General features: G+C 41.9%; 1 protein-coding gene across 1 annotated transcript in view; it reads right to left on the reverse strand.

Annotated features, from left to right (window-relative positions):
• Positions 1-17916: 17916 nt before the first annotated feature.
• KIT (KIT proto-oncogene, receptor tyrosine kinase) overlaps positions 17917-26042 on the reverse strand; it is a 52174-nt gene continuing 44048 nt past the window's right edge. Inside the window, exons 17-21 of the mRNA XM_065737023.1 lie at positions 25105-25227; positions 22836-22947; positions 22639-22738; positions 21911-22016; positions 17917-20684 (exon numbers count right to left, since the gene is read on the reverse strand). Coding sequence (XP_065593095.1) covers positions 20556-20684; positions 21911-22016; positions 22639-22738; positions 22836-22947; positions 25105-25227 — 570 coding nt within the window. The 3' untranslated portion in view covers positions 17917-20555. The remainder of the gene's footprint in view (positions 20685-21910; positions 22017-22638; positions 22739-22835; positions 22948-25104; positions 25228-26042) is intronic.

The following is a 26042-nucleotide window of genomic DNA, read 5'->3' on the forward strand; positions in this document are numbered from 1 at the left end:
TTTCTCTGATTACCTTTTGCCTGAATGGTTAATTTCCTTAAAAGACTTTGTGTCTAATTAAATGCTATACAAAGCACATCACCAAAAAAAAGAGAGAGCAACCTGTAAGGACCAGGATCCAAGGCAACCACCATGCTCTTGTCTAGCGCAGAAGAGGTTTTGTGGTTATGTGTTTGTTTTTTTCCAAAGGCTATTTCAGACAGATCACCAGCCTGAACAGCAAACTCAAACCTGACTAGATAATGCAGGAACAACAGGAAACTCATTCAGAGTCTTTTCCGACTGAAAAATAGCAAGACCACGTCTTCCAGATTGTGCTGGATATATTATTGTATGGGCACACTGGTTATAGATGTACTTCTTCGAGGAAGACATCTTACTTAGCTTAGTTAAGTAGCAAACAAATGCCAAATAAAAGACAATTGGAAAATGTACCATAATAAAACTACTCTCCAAATGCCTTATGATTAGGACAAGAAATATCAGCAAAAGAAACTGAAGTTAAACTTTATTCAATACTTTCAACCATACGGTGAAACACGAATGTGTGAGGCTCTGGAAATTCTGGAGCTAACTGTGCTAACAATTGGCACTATTGAAAATAATAGCTAAAATGCTGTTGGTTTATTTTTGTTGGTTTTTTTTTCACTCTTATAAGATCTCATTTTAACATTTTTATTCTCAACAGAAAAATTAGCTTTAAGCATATCTCATGCCACCTTGATGGGACAAATGAGATTAGACAACTTGATAGCAAACAAGCAGAAGATGGGGAGATAGAGCAGGCCAGCTCCATGCCAAGAGTGAACAGAGCTGCTGCGCCACCAGCTTCACTTGAATATTCAGGAAAGTTATTTAAATGATGACACCTTGTCCTGGCACATGTCCCCATCATCTCCCCTAGAGCAAACCCTGGCACACAACACATGTCGTGTCACTTGCCTTATTTCCTTCAACGGAAGAGCAAAAAGATTCTGCACATTGGTGAGACAGCTGCATTTAAAGCCTGCACACTTAAAAAGTTAAAATTGAGGATGTATTTTCACTGACTGTTTTACACCCTGTCCTTTCTAGACCAGGGATTAAAGAGCATGATTTCTGAAGAAATCCTTTAGTGTGTCATGGTTTGCCTTGCAGACCACACCTCTGGGTCACTGCACTGGGCAGCACAGCAGGGACCTTGTGCCAGCTGACTGGTTGAGCAAATCAAGTGGAGACCCTCATGAGACTCAACAAAGCCAAATGCAAGATCTTGTACCTGGGCTGTGGCAACCCACACTACGAATATCAAGCTGGGGCCTGAGAAAAGATCTTGGGGGTACTGGTGGATGGGAAGATGGACATGAGCCAGCACTGTGCCCTCGCAGCCCAGAACGCCAACCATATCCTGGGCTGCATTCAAACAAGTGTGGCCAGCAGGGTGAGGGAAGTGATTCTGCCCCTCTGCTCTGAGCTGGTGAGCCCTAACCTGGAGTACTGCATCCATATGTGGAGTCCTTAACACAAGGGAGACGTAGACCTGTTGGAGCACATCCAGTGGAGGACCACTTGAAATGACCCAAAAGACAGAACACCTCTCCTAGGAGGACAGGCTGGGGAAGCTGAGCCTGTTCATCCTAGAGAAGACTTATAGGTGATCTATAGCAGCCCTTTTTTTAATATGTATATAAATATTAATATTTTTTATGATGAGGGTGGTGAGGCAGGGGAGCAGGTTGCCTAGAGAGGTAGTGGAAGCCCTGTCCTGGGACACATTCAAGGTCAATCTGAATGGGGCACTGAGCATCCTGATCTAGCTGTAGATGTCCCTGTTCTTTGCAGGGGTGCTGGGCTAAATGACCTTTGAGGGTCTCTTCCAACTCAAAAGATTCTGTGATTCTGACTCCACAAACAAGGTTTGCTTTGCAAATCACAGATGAAATCAGAAAATGTTATCAAAAAAGTGATAAGTGATTTTCCAAACTAAAAGTTTGTGCCTCTGGCTTGACTGAGAAGTAGAACTGTTTCTAGTAGATCATAATCATTCTTCTGTGAAGTATGTGAAACAACAAAAAGCACTACCATATATCAGATAAGGCTAGGCTCTAAAACCTCGCATTGGAGACATGGACTCAGGCTTCCCCTAGAAACTTATCCCTCTGGCTTTGTACCCAGGCCAAATCCAGGCTGAGGAAGTGCCTACACTAATCTGTTTAGGAGGGAGGATCACAGCGAACATCTCATGACAGCTGCTAACCTGACAAGAATGCCTCCCTGGAGATGGCAGAAACTTAATGTAGGTGCCTGAACTTGCAAAGCATTTGTCATTTTGACCTGCCATGTAAGGACAAGAGTTCATATTAACCCTGGGATCCCTAAGCCCTGTTCTCTAATTATGTTCCTACCTGAATATAATAATATTGCACTGCATGTTTTATTGTGCAAGGTGGAGGCTTTCTAAATGTGAGAATTAAGCGCAGAAATTTCACATTAATTCAGGCATTTATTGTTTCTTCAATGTGTAAAATGACAGTTACACAGCTGAAAATCCCAATGGTAGCACTGTAGCTTCATAAGACGAGTAAAGCACCCAGGGTTCTGAAAATACCATAGGGGCCCCTCTTGGTGTATTTGCCCAAAAGAGCCTTCCTAGAGACAAAACATCTGTGTGTGAGAATTTTCATGCATCTAGTGGCTGGGGAGTGACTCACCTACAGGGGCACTGGTGTGGAGTCAAACTGGCACATTTTGACAAAAACAGCTTCAACAGCAGTGAGATTAGAGGCAAGACAGCTCCTTTGTTATGGCCCTGCAACATGAGCCCCCATCACAGGCTGGGGACACTTCTGTGGGAGGTGGTGGCTTCCTGCTGGAAAGCTTGAGCTTTCAGACATTTCATTTTTCTCACTCAAGGAGCAGCTGAATGGATGCCCCACCTGAGTGCCATGGGGCTGCACAAACATCTCAGTCTGCACAATCAATAGATGACAAGGGAAGTTCACCATGGGCAAAGGTGGGCAAATATGGCATGCACCCCACATCTACCAGACACTGTCCTCAGGGTAACCATGCTTGGCATCACCTCCTTAGAGTTAGGGTCCAGTCTGTGTTACCTGGAGGGAGAAGAATTAGCTAGAGAATGACCTAGAAGAGAGCTCTAGAAGAGAATGACCTAGCTGCCAGCCATACCAGGGTACCTTCTGGGTTTTGATACTTCTCCCCTTGCAGCATCCATGTAAACCTCCTTAGTCCTCTGCATCAATAATGTTGATCATAGTTAAAAGCATTTCTTCTAAGTGTGCAGGCTGACTGCGCTGTTTAACAATATATAGTAGCAATACAAGATAACTAGTATTATTTTCTTAATCTTACATTAATCCATGAATGCATGTTTACATTTAGGATTTCTAAGTATCATGCTTCTCATGTGTGCCTGATTTTTTATGATCTCCTGAATAATTCATTTTAAAAGCCTCTTTATTTTTGTCTCTCTAGTTTAATTAACCTCTTGGTGCTGATGGGATTTTGCCGTAAAAGCATAATGCACTTTGCATTAGTGTGTAGCTCATGCTAGAAAAATCTGTGTTCAGACACTAAAGAGTTAATTACAGGCTCTGTCTTAATGTCATTTTATTACAGATGATGAATAATAGGTTTTCTTTATATGCCTGAATGCTATCTTAGCATAACCAGGACAGATTACTCATCCTGCCCATGAAGACTGACCACTTGTCCATCATGCTGAGATTGGGGCAGCATCCTGAATCAGTTTTCTATGGAATTCACTCATTGTTCCCTGAAGACTGAAGAAGGGTCCCAAAAGTTCCACCTGGTCCTCTGCCAGGTGACAAATGCAGTGGGCTGACACTGGAAACCCTGTGGGAAGGACAGGGGTAGCTCTCTGAAGTGATGTGCAGCTGGGGCTAGCTCTGCTCTCCTGCCATGGGATGCACCTGCTTCATGGAGAGCACAAACCTGGCAATGCAGAGTCAGAAGGCTCTTGCTGCAGTCTGCTTTTGGCTTCCCAAGTTAAGGCTTTTTGGGGCTTCTTTCAGTGTATTCCATTGAGCATTCCTTTCCAAAGTCTCACGCTTTGTCAGCAGAAGTGAACATTTCTCCTTTGTGTACAAGACAGCTAGGATTATCAATAGCCACGCAGCCAAAGCTCCTTGATGATAGAAGCTAGGCTGTTTTCTGCAGTGATAAATATTTTGTGCTTTGTAAATGAAAATTACTGAAACATAGTACTGGATGAGTCTTTATGAATGCCCAAATTCAAGGTATGTTCTTATCTCCAGCATTTCTCTGTCCTGGGGTTTGTAACTGCCATGCGACCACCTGCAGACTCACCTGCCTAATTTCACACAGCTTGGGCTTAGGAATGATAACCCATCATTAGATAAATGCCCATTTCTGAAGATCAGAGAATGACTCCTGAAGCAGCCAAATCATAGAATCTCACGGAACCACAGATCTGTAGGGGCTGGAAGGGACCTCCAGGGATCATTGAGTCCAACCCCCTGCCAAAGCAGCTCCCTAGCCCAGGTTGCACAGGTAAGTGTCCAGGCGGGTCTTGAATGTCTCCAGAGAAGGGGACTCCACCACCTCTCTGGGCAGCCTGTGCCAGTGCTCCATCAGGTGCACTGTGAAGAAGTTCTTACGTGCATTTCTGCAGAACTTCCTATACTGCAGTTTGTGGCCATTTCCCCTTGTCCCTCCCAGAGAGGGAGGATCACCTCCCTCAACCTGCTGGCCATGCTCTTTTTAATGCACCCCAGGATACCATTGACCTTCTTGGCCACCAGGGCACACTGCTGGCTCATGGCTGACCATGTCATCCACCAGGACACCCAGCTCCCCCTTCTCAGAGCTCATCTCCAGCAGGTCATCCCTCAACCTGTACTGGTGCATGTGGTTATTCTTCCCTAGGTGCAAGGCACTACACTTGCTCTTGTTAAATATCATCTGGTTCCTTTCTGCCCAGCTCTCCAGCCTGTCCAGATCTCGCTGAATGGCAGCACAGCCTTACCTCATAGTCAGCCATTCCTGCCAGCTACCATCTGTTCTGGACTGCCCTAGTGCAGGTATGGACTTTGACTAGGAGAAATGACACAGGACTTAAATCACCCATGCACCATCTCAGGAAACAGATTCTCTCATGTTGTTTTACCCCTATAACTATTGCCATGTTCAGATTGTCAGAACAGGCTGTGGCAGTTACTCAGTTCTCTTAATCCCACCCTTTCTTAAGACCCTCTTATGTAACTGCGGGGTTGTGCAATGACACAGTGGCAGGTTGCCACATGCCAGGCAAGTGCAAGGAAGCTGGCCCTACCTTAGATAAGCAGTGAGGGTTAGTGTGGTGATCTGGGCTGGAGACAGGATGAGGCCAGGACTGACAGGGCCCCACAGGAGGCAGCTGGTGGGCACTGCTTCCTATGCACAGGCTGCATGGGTGCTTGGCTTCCTGAGCATCTGTAGCTCACGGGATCCACGGGCCCCACAGACTGCCTGGCAAGGGCCTTCTGGCTTCCTTTCTGCAGAGCCAAAAATATAACCAACCACCTACATTTTGCAATGGGTTGGGTTGTGGGGGACTAAACTGAAACTGCTTGGGCTGGGGAGTTCTCCCTCTTGTATACACATGTGTATGCACACCAACGCACAGCAGTGTTTTGCTTTGCAGCAGTATCTAATCTTGAGAAAATGTAGTCTTGTTCCTACTCCATTGTTCACAGGATTCCTAGTTTGAAATCTTGTGCAATATAGAATTTTTAGGTGTTTATTCTTTCTTCAGTGCAAAACTCTACTCCATCTTACTCAGAGGCCCTGAGAGAGGGGCGATGCTTGTCCACTACTTTTCTGTCCCTCATTGCTGCAGGCATTCAGGTGGCTCACATCCCTGTTTGCTCTGAGTATGGATGAAACCCCAGCATTTTCAGAGCCTCTGATATTGAGGCTGCAAAAAACCTTGCGCACAAGCATGCCTCCAAAAGGAACAAGATGGTGCTATTGAACTGAAATAGTTAAAAGTTGAAACTTGAGTAGGAAAAAAAAAATTACAAAAGACTATTTTTTCCTCTGTAATTGAGAAAAGATTATGCAGCCATAATTCAGGCTCTTTGTGGTTGTTTTTTTCTTGTAATAACATGCTATTTTTTCCACAACATATCCTAACACTGGAAACACATACCAAAAGTACTGCTTACATTCCTGTCAAATTAGTGTTTGATCTTTGTTTGCTTCCAAGCTTCATTCTCAGTCAAGGAAGATTTGTATGTCCTAGAAGCCTATTATTATCATTTAGAACTATTTTCATCAGATGAAAACTTATAGAAAATGCAGATAAATAGCTTGGAGGCTCACTGCGTCGGAAATCCCTTCATCATACAATCTGCCTTTTCAGCTGTAAGTTGCTGCATGTTGAAACTTTTATGTGGCAAATATTCAGTATATGGTTTAAATTCCTTAATGCTATAGGCAATGCATCTTTGGAGCCATGGATTTAGGATTTAGTTCCCCCCCTTTGGGAGATCCACAAAGAGGTACGTGCCTGGCAGCACTCTACTGGGACAACCGTGAGCTGACAGCCACTGAGCTCCCAAGAGCAAGCTTTGCTTACAGCAGCGTTAGTGTCAGAACATACACAACAGCATTTTGTTTTTAAAGGTTTTTCAGATAACTCCACCTACATCATCAACAAGCTTTCTGAGTTTTCTGAGGATAAGCTTTCCAAAATCACTAACTACCTCATGCAATCTCCTTATGGGATAATGTGGTGAGGTTACCAGAAATCCCATCTGAAGAGCATAGACAGCATCATCCTCCACCATAAATTATGTTTGTCAGTCTTCTGTAAAGCTAAATTGCCTAGGGCAAAGCATCACCTCTCTTTGCCTGTCAAACCAGGGCAATAATGCATGCCTATATCACAAGGGTACATTTAGACTTAATTACCCCTTCCTCATGCCAAGGATGAATTTATCCCATGGCATTTGGTACTGTCACCCATTAGTGGCAATTTGTATAAGGAATCATTGTGACGCCTGCCAATGTTTCCACACATGTACATGCAACATTTACATTTTTCTAGTAGACTTTCTGGCACTGGCAGAAGTTTGGGCCAACTCTTTCACAGCTTTTTTTTGCTCATGTTTTCTTTTAAAGAAGTTTATCTTTAAAACAATCTTGACTAATGAGTCCCCAGGCAGTCTGGTCCAAGTGTCCGAGAGGCGCAAGGATTTCCTGCCTTCATTTTAATATATGTTTTCAGCACCTTTTAGAAAAGGAAGTAGAGTAGGATCCAGAGAGATCTTGCCCCAAACCTAGGCTGCAAATGGTTCTTCCAGTTGTTGACATTACCTTATGCAGCTCAGTGAGCAGCATGTGTGGCTAGGTCAGGTTAGGTTTCAGGTAACATCCACTTTCCCAAATTAATTGGAGAACAGTTTTCCATTTCCAGAAATCATTTGTAGACTTACTGAAACTGTTAATGATTAAAGCATCCCTGTCCCACAGCTTCGGCAGCATAAATGCAAGATTTCTAGGCTTGAGTGATTCATCCAGTTGCAAGGTAAGCATCCAAGACAGGTGAAGAAGCTCTCTGTTAGCTGCAGAAATAATCGGGGGGAGACTTGGATGGGATGTGAAACTTTCAGACAGCTTAAATGAACAGTAATTAATCCCACTTTAAGATGCTTTTGAAGATGGGAATTATCTTGTAAAGTCAATGCAGCCCAGAACTTCAAAGGTCAACAAGCACCTAATTTAAGCTCTTTTCCCAGTTTTGAAAATGTTCCCCCTATTCTGCTTGCATCACATGAATCTCTGGTGATTGGTGAAAAATGCATGCCCAGTTCTATATCTGAACTTGTAAATACAATGCACTGTATATAGCACTGCTTACACCATAGCACACTATACTGTCTGCATTCATTAAATCCTCTTCTACTGGAAAATTGGCTCTTCAGCCTGGGATATGCATGACACATAGGAAGGATGTCTGTAATCTTTTGCACAAATGCCCATATCCTTCTGCTCTTCCTGCTCCTTCCCAGTCTGTCATGCCTAACCAAACTGAATTTTAACCTGGGAAATGACAATCTGTGAAGTCTTTTCAATCAGTTAGAATTACCTTTGGGCCTCAAGTATCACAAAAGTCAAAAATTGCATTTACTAAAACCTTTTTCTCTGAAAATGTATTAATAATGTATGATCATACTTTGTAGATAATGCAATAATTGCTTGCTTGATTATGTAGCCAAAATAATCATTTTCAGAACAGAGACAACAGTTGATTTTTGCATATTGTCTATATTTTGTATAATTTTCAAGGCAGCAGACGCTCATCTATTTGTTCTGGTTCAAAAACCAGCTCTAAATTGAAAGTGAATTACTGTAAACCTTCTGCAGGTATATAATTTTACTTTAGAAACACATGCAGGCGAAATGGTCTTATACTCAAGAGGGGGAAATCCCCACACTAAGTCCACTCTCAGAGAACTTAGCACATTGCAATTAGCATCACACCATGCCAAAAAGGACAAATTACACTCCCAGAGAGCACACATTTGTACACACACATGAGCACATGTACTGCCTTTCAAATCTTCTTTTCAAATGTCAATTCTGATTCTTTGCTCCAGCATGATGGTATTGTATGCATATTTTTCAAGTATGTGCCTATTTCACTTACGTAGATAAACACAAGTTATGATCCTGACTACACTAACATTTGAAAACCTGTTTGGGAAATGATTTGAAAACTAATGGACTACACAAAGGCTGACCTCCAAAATGGGAGCAATCTATATTTGTATCTGGGGATAAACAAGTACTAAATAAAGAAGAAAAAAGACAGAGAAATTTGTCTTCTGTGATTTTTCTCCTGAAGATTAGGGAAAAATTCAGCAGCAGAAAGCAGAGCAAAGCTGCAGCTGGTTAGCTTATCTGCTTCACATTTGGGGTTGTTATAGGGATTCTCTGCCTGAGTTTTCCAAAGTCACCACCTTTAATCTTGCTATTTGCATGTGCTTCAGTATCCACAAAACAAGGCTTGGTGAAGACAGTCTTGTCTAGACCACCTTTCATTTTCAGTGCTCCCTTGCATTTTCACTAACTGAATTCGAGAGAGAAGCTTTTCCCTCCTGACCTGGTGCCATGCAGCTGCTCCAGTGCTGAGACATCACTGGACAAGGCTGAGCCTCCCTCAGGAGGATGGAAGGTAATTGAAAAACCCAACTGCACCACAATCCATTGATTTGTTTACTAAACTCTGACAATTCCTGTCTGATTTTGACTTTTTCACACAATCAGTAAACTGTTCCAACTTTTGCATAGCTATGATTAAGCTATTTTCCCCTTGATTGCTTACCTATCTTGGTGTATCTTCACCATGGACAAATCTGAGGTTGGAGGCACTTTGGAAACGCTGAGGTGAGCAGATGTAGCAGGCAATTTAAATGTGTTCCCTTACCCTCCACCTCACTTATGCTGAGGATTATGCCTAGATCCTCATTCAGGGCGTTGCAATTAGATGAAGTAATGTCTGAGACTAAGAGAGGGAGAATAGGGAAAATGATCTTGTTCTGGGATTTTTTTGTTTTTGTTTTTAATTTTTTTTTAAATAAATATCTCAAAGAAATGGAAACCAGACAATGTTGCACTGGATGGGAGGGGGGAGTGAAAGAAAGAAAGAAGTGGTCGCGAGAAGATTAGCAAGGGGCTACTTAAGATCTCTTTCTAAACAGGAACTTGGGCTGGAAAAGGAGAAGCAAATACCCCAAAAGGTATGGTTGGTCATGGCATGCAGAGTGAAGATAAGAGCATCAAAAAGAGAATTGGTTCATGGCTGGTGGAAAACGTTGGTGCTCAAAAATGGCATTTTGGGTGGGAGTAGGAGTGGTTCCCAAGCTAGGCTGCTCCTGCTTTTGGGCATGACCTCCTGCCTCCGTCTCATCCTGCCTCTGCACAGAACGGGTGTTAGGCTGCGTTGCATGCAATCCTTGTCTCATAAACTGAAACTTTCTCTAAACAAAATGTAATAGTTTCAGTAAGGCCTTTAACAAAATGGCACAAGCATCAGTGTTAGACCTGGCTTTATTTAATACATTTCATTATTCATGATTTAGAATTTTACAAAGGAGTCAATTAATTACAGTTGCATAAGAAAAAAAAAAGCAAAAAAACAACTGGAAGTTATGTTAATATGCTGCTGCCAGTAGGTAAAGTAAGCCAACTACTTCTTTGCCAGGAAGACATTTTTCCTTCCAGCCAAAACTACCATTGCAATTACCCAAAATTGCTCTGAGTTGGAACAGTCTCATTGCACACCTTCAAATACCATCAGTCACACAGAGTCTTCCCTTGTAGCCCACCACTGTTTGCACCCTCTCCACCTGCCCACTGGTGAGCAACAAGGCATGGGGAAGGGAGCAGATGCACAAGGACTGAAAGTGGGTGCTGGGAAGCCTGTTGGGGATGTAATGATGAGAATGTGTCAGCAGGAACTATTCTGGTACCTGAGAGCATCTTTGGAGGCAAATGGATTGTCTAGCAAGGCTCTCCGCCACATCTGTGGGCACTTGGGTACACGATTCAACAAACTGATAAAAAACAATCTCATCTTTTTTCATGACAAAAGTTTCTGGACACCAGGGTGAAAAATGCTGCACAAGCACTAAATGGGAAAATAATGGGAATTCTGAAGCATACCTTTTTATGTAGTCTCCACAGTAAGTCTGTCATGCATAGTCGTGTCACAATATCCATGATATGCATAAGGTATAAATCATAGTCTCATAGTTGGCTGTCATAGCAGCCCTGTACAACCCACTTTCTGCACTCTGGGTAAAATGTTAAAATATACTGCAAAAGAATTATATTGAATGTGTCAGCTTGGAAGTGATAGACTTTCTGGAGCTGTACTGACGATCAGGAATGGCCTTTTCAAGTTCAAATATACTTTGCCATGAGAGAGGCTTTTGACGTTATTAGGCAAAATGAACCATATCCGTATGGTGTTTATAAAATACATTTGGTTATTTCTCACTGCAGCAGATGGTACACAAAATAAGAAATGACCTGGAACCTCATTACCAACTGCATACAATCTGCACGAAACTGCACAGGGAAGTGGGAGAATTTTGGACTAGTGCTTTTTTTATTGTTGTTGTTTTGAAAGAGGCCTTGCTTAATTTTGGACTCTTCAAAGAGAAAGTTCACAGAAGATATCAATCACAAAGAACCACGGGGCAGGATGGAAAACTCAAATGATCCAGCCTCATGCTGCAGGGTGCTAACCATCACTTGCTGCCTGAGTCAAGGAACCCATCATGAGGCAGATCCTCGCAGGGTGCGTGTGATGGGTGACTTGTTTCCAGCCTCCCCTGGAGCTCACGGGGCTGCTGCCCAAGTTGGTAGCACTGAAAGACATCATTCATTCTTCCAAGGGAATGTCTGGAGTTTCAGATGCTGTTGTGTAAGCGTCATGGTATTGAATGATGCAACCATCCTGCCTTCCAGTCAGGAGGGCTCTCAAGGGACGCAGATAGGTGTAATTATCCCAAGATCCAACATGTGCCCTTCTCCTTACACTTTGGCATAATGCACTGCAGAGTGCTGGAGTCAGCAGCCAAATGAGCAATCCCCTAAGTTTCTGTCACTGTAAAGAGATACCAAGGACAAGGACAAGAACAAATCACCAGACTGAGGGATGCCAAACTCAGTGCTAGGAGCAGCAGGATGCAGCCTGGGAAAGGAGCCCTAGCTCCCAGAGTGGCTTTGAGTCTTTAACTCCTAGTTACCCTCTGCAGCTGTGTCTGGCTGCATAAATGTCAAATTCAACCTCATGACCACCCTGGAGGACAGATGCAGCAGAGCCCAGAGCATAAGAGCCCTGATTTTCTTCTGGATGCTGACAAATACTTTTTGCTTCCCTGTGAGCTTACTTCCTACCCCATGACTGATGTAACCCATCAACACAGATCGTAAGCACTGAGGCTCATTCTCCCCAGGTACTGGGTTTTTGTTGAGTGTTCAGCTCAACAGACCCCACACTCAGTACCACCTTCACAACTCTGCCATAATATAAGGACCTTCTTGTGGGGCTCCTTCCCTCCTGTAAGGCGCTACTGTGTGGCTCCTTCTTCCACATGTGTTCACAAAAAGTTGCACTCTTCTCCTCACGAGAGTGGAAATGACCTTTGGTAATGCTGGTTTTACAGGACACCCAACTGCACTGGCACTGGATGCTTATCTGGCCTGCCAGCTGTCAGCCCCCAAGGAGAAGCCCCACTGCTCACTCTTGTGTCAAGCCAGCTCAGCAATTCATCCTGCAGGTTGAAAAGCTTGGTTTTCCTCCTCTCCTTCCCTTTTCTTCACATCTTGTATGATTTCTTATTTTCATATGAATTTGAGTCTGGACAAATGTATCCGCATGTAATTCAAGCTTCATCTGCCACTAGAAAAAAATACTCTTTAATACAAAATAATCACCTATCTGATGGTTGAGCTGTTTAGAAGTTACAGCCCATCCTTGAGAATAATAATGCTTCAGTACAGGAAAGCTGTTTTTAGACTGTTTTCTAAAACTTCCACTGAACCCCAGAGGCTATATTCTGTCACAGAGAGAGAAACAAAACAGTTTTTGTTCAAGTTCCTCGTGCAAAGGAGCAGAGACGTTTCCTTCTTTAGCTGATATGCTGCAGATCAGCTTGAACCATATTTGCAGGTATCATTGTGGTTAGGCTGTACGTAACCACAGATCACAATTTGGGTGTCAAACAACCTAGACAGCTTGTCATATGAATGTAGCAATCACTCTGCATGGCAAAAGTCCACAGTTAGCTATGATACCTTCTTGGTTTTTGCACTGGTCATGTATACAAGTGTAAAATCATAGCCTTGGTGTGCTTCTTGTTCACTGCAAGGAGAATTTAGTGAGCAAAATTGGTGGTAAGTGGATAGTTGGACTAGATGATCTTAGAGGTCTTTTCCAACCTTAGTGATTCTATAATTCCATGAGAAGGTGTGCTGATCCCAGTTTGCAACCCTAATTGTGCTTACTGAAGAACCTTATGAAAAGTGGGCTATGCTCCAAAAAGACTACCCGTATCATAAAGGGAAATCTTGAAAAGACCCCATCTTGAGAAGACCTCTGCAGCAGATCAGAAAACAGCCTCTGCCATACTGCCATGCTGTTTTTTAAGGTATTTGTTACATAACCGAAGTGGCTCTGTCAGCTGCCTAGGCACTAGACAATAAGGGTGGTTTCTGAAATTCTTTCCATCATTGTGATCTCATTGATAAGACCCTGCCCTGTGCAATGCAAAATACTTACCTCAGGACCCCTGAACTATGAGCAGTGTGTGAGAAAACAAGTGAATTAGGTGATATAGTCCTAGATTATTTTCTGCAGTGAAAAATGGGAGAACACACTGTTCCCCTGCTGCCTTCTGCCTCCCTTCTTTTCTTCAGGAGCTGATTTTAAGTGCCTTTTTCTCTGACTAAAAGATAAGAGCCCCTCTAAACCACTGTCATATGGCCATCCACAGCCGCCTTGCTCAGGGCAAAGCTGCTTTGATCCCAAGAAGTGGATCCATCCATCACTTGTGATTAGAAAAGTGCCCGGGTGGTAAGCAGCAAACATGGTGATCACATGGCCTGGGAACCCTACACAATCACAACAGTTGACAAAGACGATTAAAGGGGGATTTGTTCCTTGAGCAGTTGCCTGTGGGATGGTGCTTTCTGCAGCTGTGGTATATTAAGAAGGAAAATAACACTGCGCAAGGAGGGAGCTGGAGCTTTCCTGCTGCTGGAGAGGCACTGTTTGCCTAAAAACACTATCTTCCCCAGGGTTGCATAGCTGGGCCTTAATAGAAAAATAAAAAATATTAAACACAGCAAGATCTGAGACTTTAAGAGGTAACTTGATTAAAAAAAAAAAGGAAAAGGAGAAAGAGAAAGAGAAAAAAAAAGAAAAAGAAAAAGAGAAAGAGAAAGAGAAAGAGAAAGAGAAAGAGAAAGAGAAAGAGAAAGAGAAAGAGAAAGAGAAAGAGAAAGAGAAAGAGAAAGAGAAAGAGAAAGAAAAAGAAAAAGAAAAAGAAAAAGAAAAAGAAAAAGAAAAAGAAAAAGAAAAAGAAAAAGAAAAAGAAAAAGAAAAAGAAAAAGAAAAAGAAAAAGAAAAAGAAAAAGAAAAAGAAAGAAGCTCTACAGGTAGTTATTCTTTTTCCTTTTCCCACTTATTTGGGACTGAACCTGTAAAGAAGCAGGTAACACGCTTCCTGTTGGAATTGTCAGAAGACCAGAGGCCACCTGCAAGGCAAATCCACTGGGTTAATTCCACCAGTCCTGGAGAAACATGCGACTCCCATCATATGCTGGTGGCACAGCAGCTGCTCATTGATCTAAGGAGACTAAGGAGCCTCCAGAGAGCTGATAGTGGATGGCATGGGCTGCAGGAAGGCGCTGCTCTGCAGCACTCAGCCATGTCCCCTGGCTGCCATGGGAGCTGCCTTCCTGAAACTCAGCTGTGCTGCACAGCGGTTCAGCACCCCCAGGCACTGCCTCCAGCCCTCTGAAATCCCAGGGGGCTTCTGGAAAGTAATTATAACTGCAGGATCCTACTAATTTCCCGTGGGGATTTGTATCAATATTGCTCATATTTATATAAATTTCCATTCCCACAAAGGATAGAAGCTCCAAAAGAAGAGAATGAATCTTCCAAAATGAATGAAATAACTAATTGCAATGAAGAAATTTATGATTTTACCATACTTGGATTCCTCAAGATAGTTCAAAGTACACTAACTTGCTGTGTAAACAATTATTTCTATTATTTTTATTAAATTATTTCTACTTACTTCTATAAGAAGAGTTGCATACAGAAAAACAGCTAGCTCAATACAAGACAAACTGGTACCTCAGTAAGAAACATAAACACAAATAAATAAATTATTGAAAAAACCTGTTACCTCTGAGATGGCAAGAACAGAGGAAGGGGGACGAGAGACACGGCAGTCACAGGGAAAGCGTGACTAATGCTCCTGTCTCTCAAATTGAAACCACACACAAAGGAAGGGATAAGCAAGGACACCTCTGCTGGCACGAGCAACAGTAAAGTGCAGGCTGTGCCTGCAGCAGCTCCTCTGCTACTTAGCCATGCAGCACCTAAAGGATGTCCTCAGGTAGGCCAACAGCTCTGTGGCTTGTTACTGATTTTGGTGGAACAATTGCTATTTTTCTATCTGCTGTTCCCCACCCAGGTTTGCTTGCAATGCAGCGTTTTGCTTTGGTGCTTTGGTTCAGTGAAGTTCTGTCTGCCAGAGTGAGCTGAAAACTAGAACAAGCTGGATAGGAACTCTGGAAATGTCCAAGAAAAACTCAGTTCTAGAACAACATAACAAGGTAATGTTTGGTTGCTGCCTTCCTGCAAATAAGTGTATTGCAAACAGCTTTTGAATGAAAAGTGACTGAAGGTGGGAAATACAAAAATGTTTTCATCTCATAAATGAGTTTGCATTGCTTTGCTCTTCTAACTCTGAAGAGAAATGAAAACTAAGCATTCAAGGGGTTGTTATTGCTCCAGAGGCATGAGGGAAGTTTTTCATTCCCTTCACCCCCAGCTCATTAGGCACGGTGAACATGTTGGCTCAGTACTCCTTACCCTGAGTCCACAAACCATATGTCTCATGTTTCCTCTGCCACCCAGACGGCCTAGCTGTCCCAGCAAGCAAATTTCTATTTTTGTCAGCAACCCCAAAACAAACCACAGCCACATCTACAAGGAAGCCCCTCAGCTTGCTAAGGATGTTTAGACCAGCCCGGAGCAGTGTAACCCACAAAGGTGCTTGTGTTTCTCAGAATATATATATATATGAGAAGCGAAGATTATTTTGCACTTTCAACAGCTAAAGAAAATACTGCAATAACTTGCAGCTCACACTGATTTACAGTGATCTACCACAGAAGCTATTCCCTTGTGGTTGAGTAGCACTAAACCCCCTACACACAGAACCTTTGGGTCAGCTGGTTTTTGCTCCCCATCACAAGTCAACTGAAATTATTTGCAGCACATGGATAGAAAAATCATGGCACAGGAGAAATTGCTGCTAGTAAATAATCTCTGCTGACTGGCTGGCAGCTGACAGATAATAGTTATCATCAGAAAGAGTGACTGATAATCAATTCAAGAAATAGACAATATTTCAGAAAAAAATATATCCTCAGAGCAATTTTTGGACACAAACTTATTAGTTATGGAGTAATCTCTTAAGAAATTAATGCTCTGGAAGCATGCCAATTGTGGAAACCACAACAGAACTGCAGAGTAGCTTTTCATATTTATATTATACTACAATCTCAGTTGGGACTATAAAGTAAATGCAACTGCGCCTTGTCTTGAGTTTGGACATAGACCTCTCCACAGGACAAGTAGGAAGTTTCCTAATTCATGTACAGGAAGGGGGAAACATTTCACTTTCTCCATTTCACTCTGACACAGCAGAAATAAGGTTACTGCTCTCCAACCTTTCCAGTGATTGCTGTGAACGTTTCCAGGACATGACAGGTCATTCTCCAGTGACTTGGCTAGCAGCATCATATCTCCATTTACAGACAATTCTCCCGAAGATCTATATAGGTTACTGGTGTGAAGGAGAACCAGAAAAAAAAAGTCTTGATTTTCACAACTATCACAGTTTGCAGCCTGACCCTTAGCCCCCTTCACTTAGCTAGACCTTAGCTGTCATTCATCTGTTCTTATGCTGTTTCTCTTTTGGTATGGCTTTGCCAGTTTGTTCATAAATCCAGCACCACTTGTTGGCTTCCTTCCCCAGCATAACTTCTACATTTGGCTGTCAGAGCCCACAAGCAGACGGCCTTCTATTTGCCTTATATATTCAGTTATGAGAAAGAATAACTTGATAGCTATTTCTGACTTGTAGGCTCAGGATACATGTTTTAATTGAAATATTTCATATTCAGAGCTCTGGAGTATGAAATATATTCCAGCCATAACTGGTCATGGATTCTTCATTATCTAAACTGTCTTCACTAAACAAGGACTACATGCATTACATATAGTCAGCACTCAGTTGCTGTCACTCAGATGTATCTGTCTCTAGTTCGGTGACTGCAGGACTGGTGGTGGAGATGCAAGACACTGGTGAGAACCTCCATATATATTGTAGTGTATCCGTGATCTTTATTCTTCTCTCTCACAAATCATCCTATAACTATTTTCTCCTTAAACAAGTAATGTGAATGGAGGAAGAGTTGCTCCCCAGCATTCAGTGTGTGTGGGATTTTGTTTTCCACTTCTAGACCAGTGAATGTTACAGCCAAGATTCCCCTAAGTGCCTTTGCTGACTGCAGAACCACAGAATGCCTGAGACTGACAGGGACATCTGAGTCCATCTGGTCCCAACCCTGTACAAGCAGGTACACCCAGAGAAGGTGACCAGGCCCATGTCCAGGTATCTTTCGCAGATCTCTAAGGAAGATCCACAGCCTCTGGGTGACCTGTGCCAGTGCACCTTCAAAGTCAAAACATGTTTCCTGATGTTCAGAGGGAACCTCCTTCGTTTCACCTTGTGCCATCTGTCCTGACACTGGTCAGCACTGGGAAGAGCCCAGATACATTCCCTTTACAGGTTCCCTTCAGGCATTTGATGATCCATGCTGGTAACATGGTGCTGATTTTTCTTTATATCTGGGTACAATAATGCTACAAAAGACAAATATAATACCTATTAAATACCTTCCTAATGTGCCTTTCTGTGTAAGCAAATGCCTAAAATTGGCACAGGAAAATAATACAGCAGGAAATTGTCTGTGTGACCATGAATGAGAATTGAGGCAGTAATCATTGCAAGACTTGTAGTAAAAGAAAATAGAACTTTTTTTTTTTTTTTTTCAAAAAGCAGAGCTTAGGTTTATAATGCAGTTGCCATTCATTTTTTCAGTTAATGGACACTTGTCCAGTTCGGATTTCACTAAGATAGACATCACAAAATGCAGGCCATTAATTACATCCCTTACTACTGGGAAAACAACACATTACAATGGAACTGAGTCATTAAAGATGATAAATTAACAAAACAGTGTGTTCTCCCTGAGACATTGTATATGGCCAATCTAGCCCAAGTACCCAGGAAGTGTGTGCAAAGGGGCACCAACTTACAACCATACTCTGAATAATGGAGATTTTTCAAGACATTTTTGTTCAATTTTAAATAATATTATTCACAACATATAGACTGTATCAACAGTCTATAGGATCAATCTTCGAGTTGCAAATTTTTCCAGCACACAGCTGCATCCAAGCATCCAAGCATTTGTCCCATAGATCCAAATTACACTAAGTAAAGAACTTTCCTGACAAAAAAACATCAAGCTTTTCTGCCATGCATTTGGAAAATATTTTAGAATACCCAACCTGATCTGTGTGGCCAGACATCATGATTTTGCTTCAACCCAAGAATTTATTAAGATGTACATGAAAATATTCCATCTTAGCATAGTACACATCGGTATTATCTGAATACATATTTACAGATTTATTTGAACTCTTCTGAACTGCAATTCTACAACCAAGCAACATATCCATAAGTGTTTCATAAACTTTCAAACACTTACATATTTATACATATAGTTTCTGCATATATATATATAAAAAAATATTTTTGAGACTCAAGGACTGAGAATAGTCAAAAGGACATTATTGCTACATTTCCATATTTACAAAAACAATGCATAAAACCATTCAAACACTAAGCCATTGCAAAATAAGTTTCAACCCCCCCAAATTATAAAAATATAAATTTTAAGAAAGAAAAAACCCAAACTTTTTTCAGCTAAACGTCCATAAAGTACCAAGACATCTATGATTATAAAACTAGTTTGTCTACAGTTGCTCTGAAAGCCAACACACTACGAAAGAGCTTTTATAGCATTAAACTGAAAATGCTCAACAACAAGTATGCATAAGAGTGCCTCCAAACAACTGGCTAACTTTGGAAAGGTGCAACAGCCTAAGTAAGTTCAGTGCAAATGGCTACTTCTTGACTAACTCTGAAAGATGAATTCCTGTAACAATAAACCAAATGCACAGGCATATAATGAGTGTGGTATTCAACACTACCTAAAATGTATTACCAGTGTGTGTATTTACAAATGTCTTGCATTTTGGGCAGTTAGTTACACATTTAAAATGTATGTAAACTCAACCAAAATCCTGGTAAAATATAAGTTACAGAGTGCTTAAGTGCAATGTAAATAAATAGGTACTTAACTAGTACTCTAGGTGTCAGAAACAAAGGTTAAAAAAAAAAAAAAAGAACCAACAATGTTTCCAACAGAAAGGAGTTATAAAATACTTAAGCACAATCCCAGGCCCAGCATAAACTGACCCCACAGCCTCATGTTTCAGCATACAAGACTGAGAGTATACGTTGTTCTATTCCATTTTAAAATTCAGTGCTTCCCAGTTAAGTTCTTCGTCGTTAGGATCTCAGCACCACTACAGAGACAGAAAGATGAAATGACTTGTTGGAGGAATAGCCCTTTCCTGAGAGCGTTATCCAAACTAGCCTGTGGGAAATATTCACCTGCATATCACAAGATAAGTGAAGGGCCCTCAGGACAGAATTTTTTGCTTCTGCTCCTGCCAAGATAAGATGTCTCGTTAAACGGCCTCTGCTTCTCTGATGCTCCATCTACTATAAGCAACCCTCCTCCTGCCATTTGACCAGCTCAGCTGGGTCCACCTATCTTTGGTGAACATTTCTGGTCATGGCTCCAAGCAAATCAAGCATCTCATCCCTGCGGCTCTGACTGCGGGGGATGTTCTGTGGTGGAATGCCAGTGGGATGTGGTGCAGGTACCCAAAGAAACATACTGTCTGGTCTGCCTGGCTGACAGCCCAGGTAGGAAATAAAGATGGAGGTCTTTCCCTTCCAGGTCTGCTTCATGCCCCAGAGCCTCTGGAAGTTCTCTGCTGGGCTGCTCATGCCCATCCCTTGGCTCCCCACCTCTTGCCCAGGGATTGCTCCTCTTGGCCTCCAACATGCAGTGTCTGCTGGGGAAAGCCTCTGAGGTGTGGCTGGATATGGAAAGGGGTTTGCAAAGCACATTGCTTTATATATGTTTATTTCTGAAATTCAACAAAACAAGATTAACTGGAAAATGACTACATGCTTTCCAGGCATGGATCAAGATGAGGACCACTGCAGATTTGGTTTGATCTGTAGTCATCTCATTCAACACCCTGTCCCAGGGTTTCTTTTGTGGTTTTTTTTTGTTTTTCTTCTTCAGATCTGGCTCTCTACTGCAAATACACACAATATAGCAAAATATATACAGCTTCTGTTAACATTGCAATGATGCCTGTAACCGTGCTCAGCACATTAAGTCTATGTGTAACAGTGTGTGGTAAAAGACAGTATTACAACAACATTTCAGCTACACAGTGGTAGTAGTGAGTAAAAGTAAAAGAAAAAGAAGTCCTCCCTCTCTCAACCCCTATACAATACAAACAGCAAGTGCAGCTGGGCTCCTCTTCTTCCAGATGCCACTCAAACTTCTTCACGTACCAAGAGGGGCTGAGTAGAGGAAGCGCTGCTACCCACTGAGTTAATCCTCACTGAATGATCTGTAGTAGTGTTGCCTTGACTGGAAGGCGGAGTGGAAAAGTTTGCATACACCTGCAGAAGCCAAACACTGCTGTCAATACCCTGCAAGTGGCCCCATCCCTTCAGACCTTAGTGAGCCATCTTCCTCTCTGTGCTACCTGATATGAAGGGCACCCAACTCAGGGGCTTCTTTACAAATATAAACACATTGCTTCAATATGTGGGCTCAACAGCTCTTTTAAGAGCCATAAAATCATAGTAGGGCCTCAATTGAAAAAGGACCTCAAGGATCATCTAGTTTCAACACCCTTGTCGTGGGCAGGATTATCAACCACTAGACCAGGCTGCCCAGAGCCACATTCGGCCTTGCCTCCAGGGATGGGGCATCCACAATTACCCTGAGCAACCTGTTCCAGTGAGTCAAGAATCTCATTCTCATTTCAAAAACACTTAATCTTACAATTGCATACAAAATTTAAACTGAGCTTGAAAAATACTGCTCTGATTATTACTAAAATGCCTCCAGAAACCTCTTTAATGTTTACTTCACATTCTTTGTTTTTGTTTTATTGATGCCTGCACCTGCTAAAAATATGCTACAGGATGCAATCGAACACCAGCAGCTTTGTTTCCTCTTTCTCAAGTTGTCAGGAAACCTTGCACTCTACTCAAACACAACATCTAGAAGGTAAAAGAAATCCTTATTTTTAAACTGGTTCTTAAACTTGCTTTTATAAAACTCGACTACACACAGCGTTATTGTGAAAAAAAAATCAAGTCTGATGAATCCACTTTCTCTTTGAATTCTTTTGTCCGGTTACCCTCTGGACAGGCTTTTACTAGAGAATGGTGGAAAGAACAGTGAACATACACTAAATCACAACATATGTCCAAGGTTAAATAAATACAGCTAGATCAAGTAAGTGGCAAGAGGGAGGAGGGTGCCAAAAGCTCAACCTACTCCTCCAGAAAGCTTTTCTAACTAAGGCTAAGTATATTTAATGTCTGAAATCCTTTCCAGACTAATGCATTTAAGGCAACTCCAAGCAGTACCACTGTGTTCCGTAACATCAGAATTCTTGTCAAGTATATTTTAAGCGAGAAACACCAGCCATGCAAAGAGCCTTGTCTAGCTGGTCCCTCCTATTACCTACACTTACTGTGCAAAGATGCATAAATGATACTGGACACTGGAAAATTAATGGAAGATATTTGCTCCTCCCAGCTCTGGTCTCATGTTTTACATGAAACTGATTTGATTCCAAAGAACTGCTGACCCATATGGAGCCCAAACTTACCCGGGGGGCATTATCTGAGAGCTGCTGCTCAATCAGCTGCACGATCTGTTTGAATGTGGGTCTCTGCAAGGGATCAGCATCCCAGCAACTCTTCATTATGTCATACCTGAGAAGATACTGCAATTAAGTAGTGCCAAGGAGGACAGCCTGAGAGCTTTTATCTTACCTGCATTATTATTCGACAGAAAAACGTGACCCACTTGCACAGTTTAGCTTCCTTAAATGAGTTCTAGGAAAAGAATAGTACTGCTAACAGCCATGCTTGTGACAACAAAGGACTTGGTGCTAATGAGAGTCTCTGGACAGTTTTCTTTGACAGCTTGCTAAGTGCCAAGCCATTTCCAACATAAAGAATTGGAGACAGATCACGACGAAGATAAGGAGCCAGACTCCTTGCTGTGGGGAAGCACAGCACAAACATACAGCCTTACGATAGCTCACTGACTCTTTATCAGAATTAAAAATGTTTCATATGTGCTGTGATCTGTCGATAATTTGTTTACACAGAGCATGTACCACGACAAAGTGATCAGATTTTACAAGGCACGAGTGTGTTACACTGCTTTTAACAGCAGAGGCATCTACTACATTAGTTAGATTTGTTATTTAAGACTTGAAGAGATTTTTTGAAGACACTGGGTTAATACAAAAAGTCTTCATGTGAATGCAGAAGCTTCCCTTCCTTTAGATCTTTGCTTATGTCTGGTGAGTAGGGGTTGCTCGCTTACATTTCAGGGGGTGAGCACTCAGGGCTGAACATCCGATATCCCTCCTTGATCATTTTATAGAACTTGGAGTCCACTGGCATCCCCGGGTAAGGGCTGCTTCCTGTTGGGAGAAAAGGTGAGTTGTGTGGTTTCTATAGATGTAGTAAAGCCAAAGTGAAACAAAAACCCCCAGGATTACAGATTTTGATGGAATTTACCTAAAGAGAAGAGTTCCCAAAGCAGTATTCCATAAGACCAGACATCACTCTCGAAGGTGTAAACACAATTGAAAATGCTTTCAGGTGCCATCCACTTTACAGGGAGACGAGCCTGTCCAGGGAAAAGGGATTAAATTAAGACAATGGGCAACACAGAATCGAGCTTTTAAACCTATTATATACTCCCAATACATTCTAAATCAATAGAAAGATCCATCCAAAGACAGAAATCCCTGCATTTCAGTCTCCATGTGCTGTACTGTTACTGAATCATCTCTCTGTGGGACTACCAAACTTGTGCAGTTCCTCGTATTGTGGTATTTTGTATACTGTGTGAATCCCACTGGTTTACTAGGGATGGCAGGAAGTGAGAACAAATTCATCTACATGCACATGGTGTGGTTCCTTAGGCAAACACAAAAGTCTTCTGTGGACTGACTATCATCCCCAAGACACTTCAAAGCTTTAGTCAACAGTTAAGATGTGCTTTAGCTTCTCAGCAAAAATTCGCATGAAAGATGTACTGACATTTTTCACATGTTTGTGTACAAATTGTCTTTCATCTTTCTGCTTTGCCAGTGGGAGCCAGCCAGGTTTCTGCCCTTTACATCTGCCCTGCCCCAATTGCCTTCTTTTGCGCTAAGATCGGGCCAGCTGCACCCAGATGCCTCCTGCAGCCACTGTTCCTCTGCCTGGGCAGATGCAGCCTATCCTCCTCTGACCCTTTCAGGCTAAGTAAAATCCTGTTCTCAGATGACTCAGAAAACTTAAATTGTAGCCTAGACGCATAAAACTTAATTACATACTGCCCATTTCCCTCCTAAGCTGCTAGTCTGCACCTCCCACTCTGAGCAGCCTTGGCTGATCAAGCAGCTCTTGGTCTGACCCTGAGCCCAGAAGCAGCTTTCTTACACTAAATCCCACTCCATATATTGCCAGGACAACCACTCCCGAATTCTTTGGGCTTCTGTTGTTCCCTAACCTCAACCTCCAGGCACCCAGCGGCTGGTACAAATGTTGTTTTTCAATACAACAAATACAGCCCTCTTTCCTTCAGGCTACAATGGGAGACGTTGTAGGTACCCAGGACAACAGAGGACTGCAGGGTGAGAGCAGAGCAGCAGAGATAGTTGAGGCACCTGAGGTGCCAGGAACAGAGAGGCTAATTGAGCAAGAAGCACACAGGAGTGAAACTTGCTCTCTTCATCGTTGTGCTGAAAGCCTGGCTGGGCATGTGTCACGTTCCTAACAGTTGATGGAGCCCTGAGCGCTGAGCAGCCAGCTGGAGCATGGAGGACCTTCTTTTATTTGAAAAATGGTGCAAGTGAAAAATGTGTGCACCTAGAAGGCAGTAGTAGATGGCTGCATGTATTTGACACAGATTTAAAACATTCACCTAGGCAGCAAAAATGAGTTTGAGATGCAAAAGGTCTGTACTTTATAGCACATTTCTCCAGTTCTTCTAGAGTGACTTCTCTAGTCACAGACAGACTAGATTTTCTTTTATAGCAAGGTTCATTTTACTACTATAGGACTTTAAAGGGGACTTCAAGTCCTGCCACTGCAATCTGCAGTTTCAAAGTGTCTTTGTACCTCTGCAAAGGCCTGGAAGGCACTAATGTAATGGGTACTCCTCTGCATAGGAGGTTTTAAACATTTTTCCTTTGTTGTCTTGTTCCAGTCCTTTTAAAGAGTTTGACCTATAACTGCAAATTAAAGCTGTATTTTTTACCTAAATGAGGTTAAGATCTGTGTATGAAATCAAAGAAAATGAAGGATTTTTTGCCTCCCACTGTGCTCTAATCGATAAATTCAGACTTTATAATCCAGTTTCTGAGTTGTGTTTTACAGCAAAAATCAGGATGCAAACCCTGATTATTTAGGTATTTCAGTAATGTACAAATATAGCAAAACTGAAAAATAATTATTTTTAGGACTACCTATCAGAATATTGCAATGGTAATGCCTGCAGTTTCTAACACAGCTTTAGCTTACATTTATGTATGTAAGAGGAAGATGGTGCATTTTTACTGATACAGCAACATCTCCTTGCCTATGACATGCATTTGGCTGTTTTATCCAGGATAACAACATGTATACACTAGTACACAAATCTCCATCAGCTATTGCCCCTTTTCACTTTGATGAGAACAGATCTACAGCAGATCTGTGAAATCTAAATCTCTGTATAAGAAAGAGATTCATTTCAAGTCAAGTCAACAGGAACACCCCTAACTTAAGCCACAAGAATAAAGTACCACGTACTTACATTGCCTTTAACCACGTAATTTGAGTCATTCCTTATATCTCTTGCCAGGCCAAAGTCACAGATTTTTGTTATTCGACCATGAGTTAGAAGAATATTTCTTGCTGCCAGATCCCTATGAATGCACTAAATAACAAACAGACAAACAATGTTGTTTCTTAATATTCATAACAGCCTGTTGCTTGGTTACATGCTTTCTTAGCATAAACTTACTACATTATGCATTTTGTGACAAGCTGAAAGTCATAATGAAGCCATGTGCTAATAAGCTCACTCAAATGACTAAAAATTCTGTCGAGTATTTTTACTTTAATGACATTGACCACACAGTTCAGGCAGTCTATGCATTTATTTTAGAAAAGTCCACTTGCACTCACTTTGAATTTCCAGCAATTCATGTTTGCAGCTAAATTTTAATACACTTGTACTATGCCAGGGACAGAATTTTTTTCTCCAACTTTTTATCAAGAAGTCATTGGCATGTTTCCTAACACAGGACAAGTAAGGAGAGAACATGGTTTATCTCTGAAATAATCTTTTATAAAGAAGCCATTGTGACTGAGGGGAAAGTGCTGAAAAGCTGAAAATGGTGAAAATTATGGTGAAAATTTCAAGGTAGACAAGTTATAACACTGAATCCCACTTAAATCATACTCCTTTGGAAAATATAAGGTATTAAGTATCTAGGAGGTTTTTATAAGCAGGCCTAAATATTTACAGCGGTGGCAGTCTTCATGTCAGAATCTTTCTAAAAACAAACATGCGTTCAATGACCTTGCTAGGTTATGTTTCAGCACTCATTTGAGTGTGTGCATGTTTTTGTAGCTGCAGCTCCAGAGGGGTGGCTGAGTTTTCCAGCAGTTGTGTTTCCTTTGTATGCAGCCAGAGCCCATCTGTATTTGCTAGAGAACTGAGGTATTTCTCTACTGAAATAATCTCTT

This window comes from Cyrtonyx montezumae, unplaced genomic scaffold (assembly GCF_038088225.1).
Source record: "Cyrtonyx montezumae isolate F1298 unplaced genomic scaffold, pur_monq_1.0 scaffold_2, whole genome shotgun sequence".
In the NCBI taxonomy this organism is placed as follows: Eukaryota; Metazoa; Chordata; class Aves; order Galliformes; family Odontophoridae; genus Cyrtonyx; species Cyrtonyx montezumae.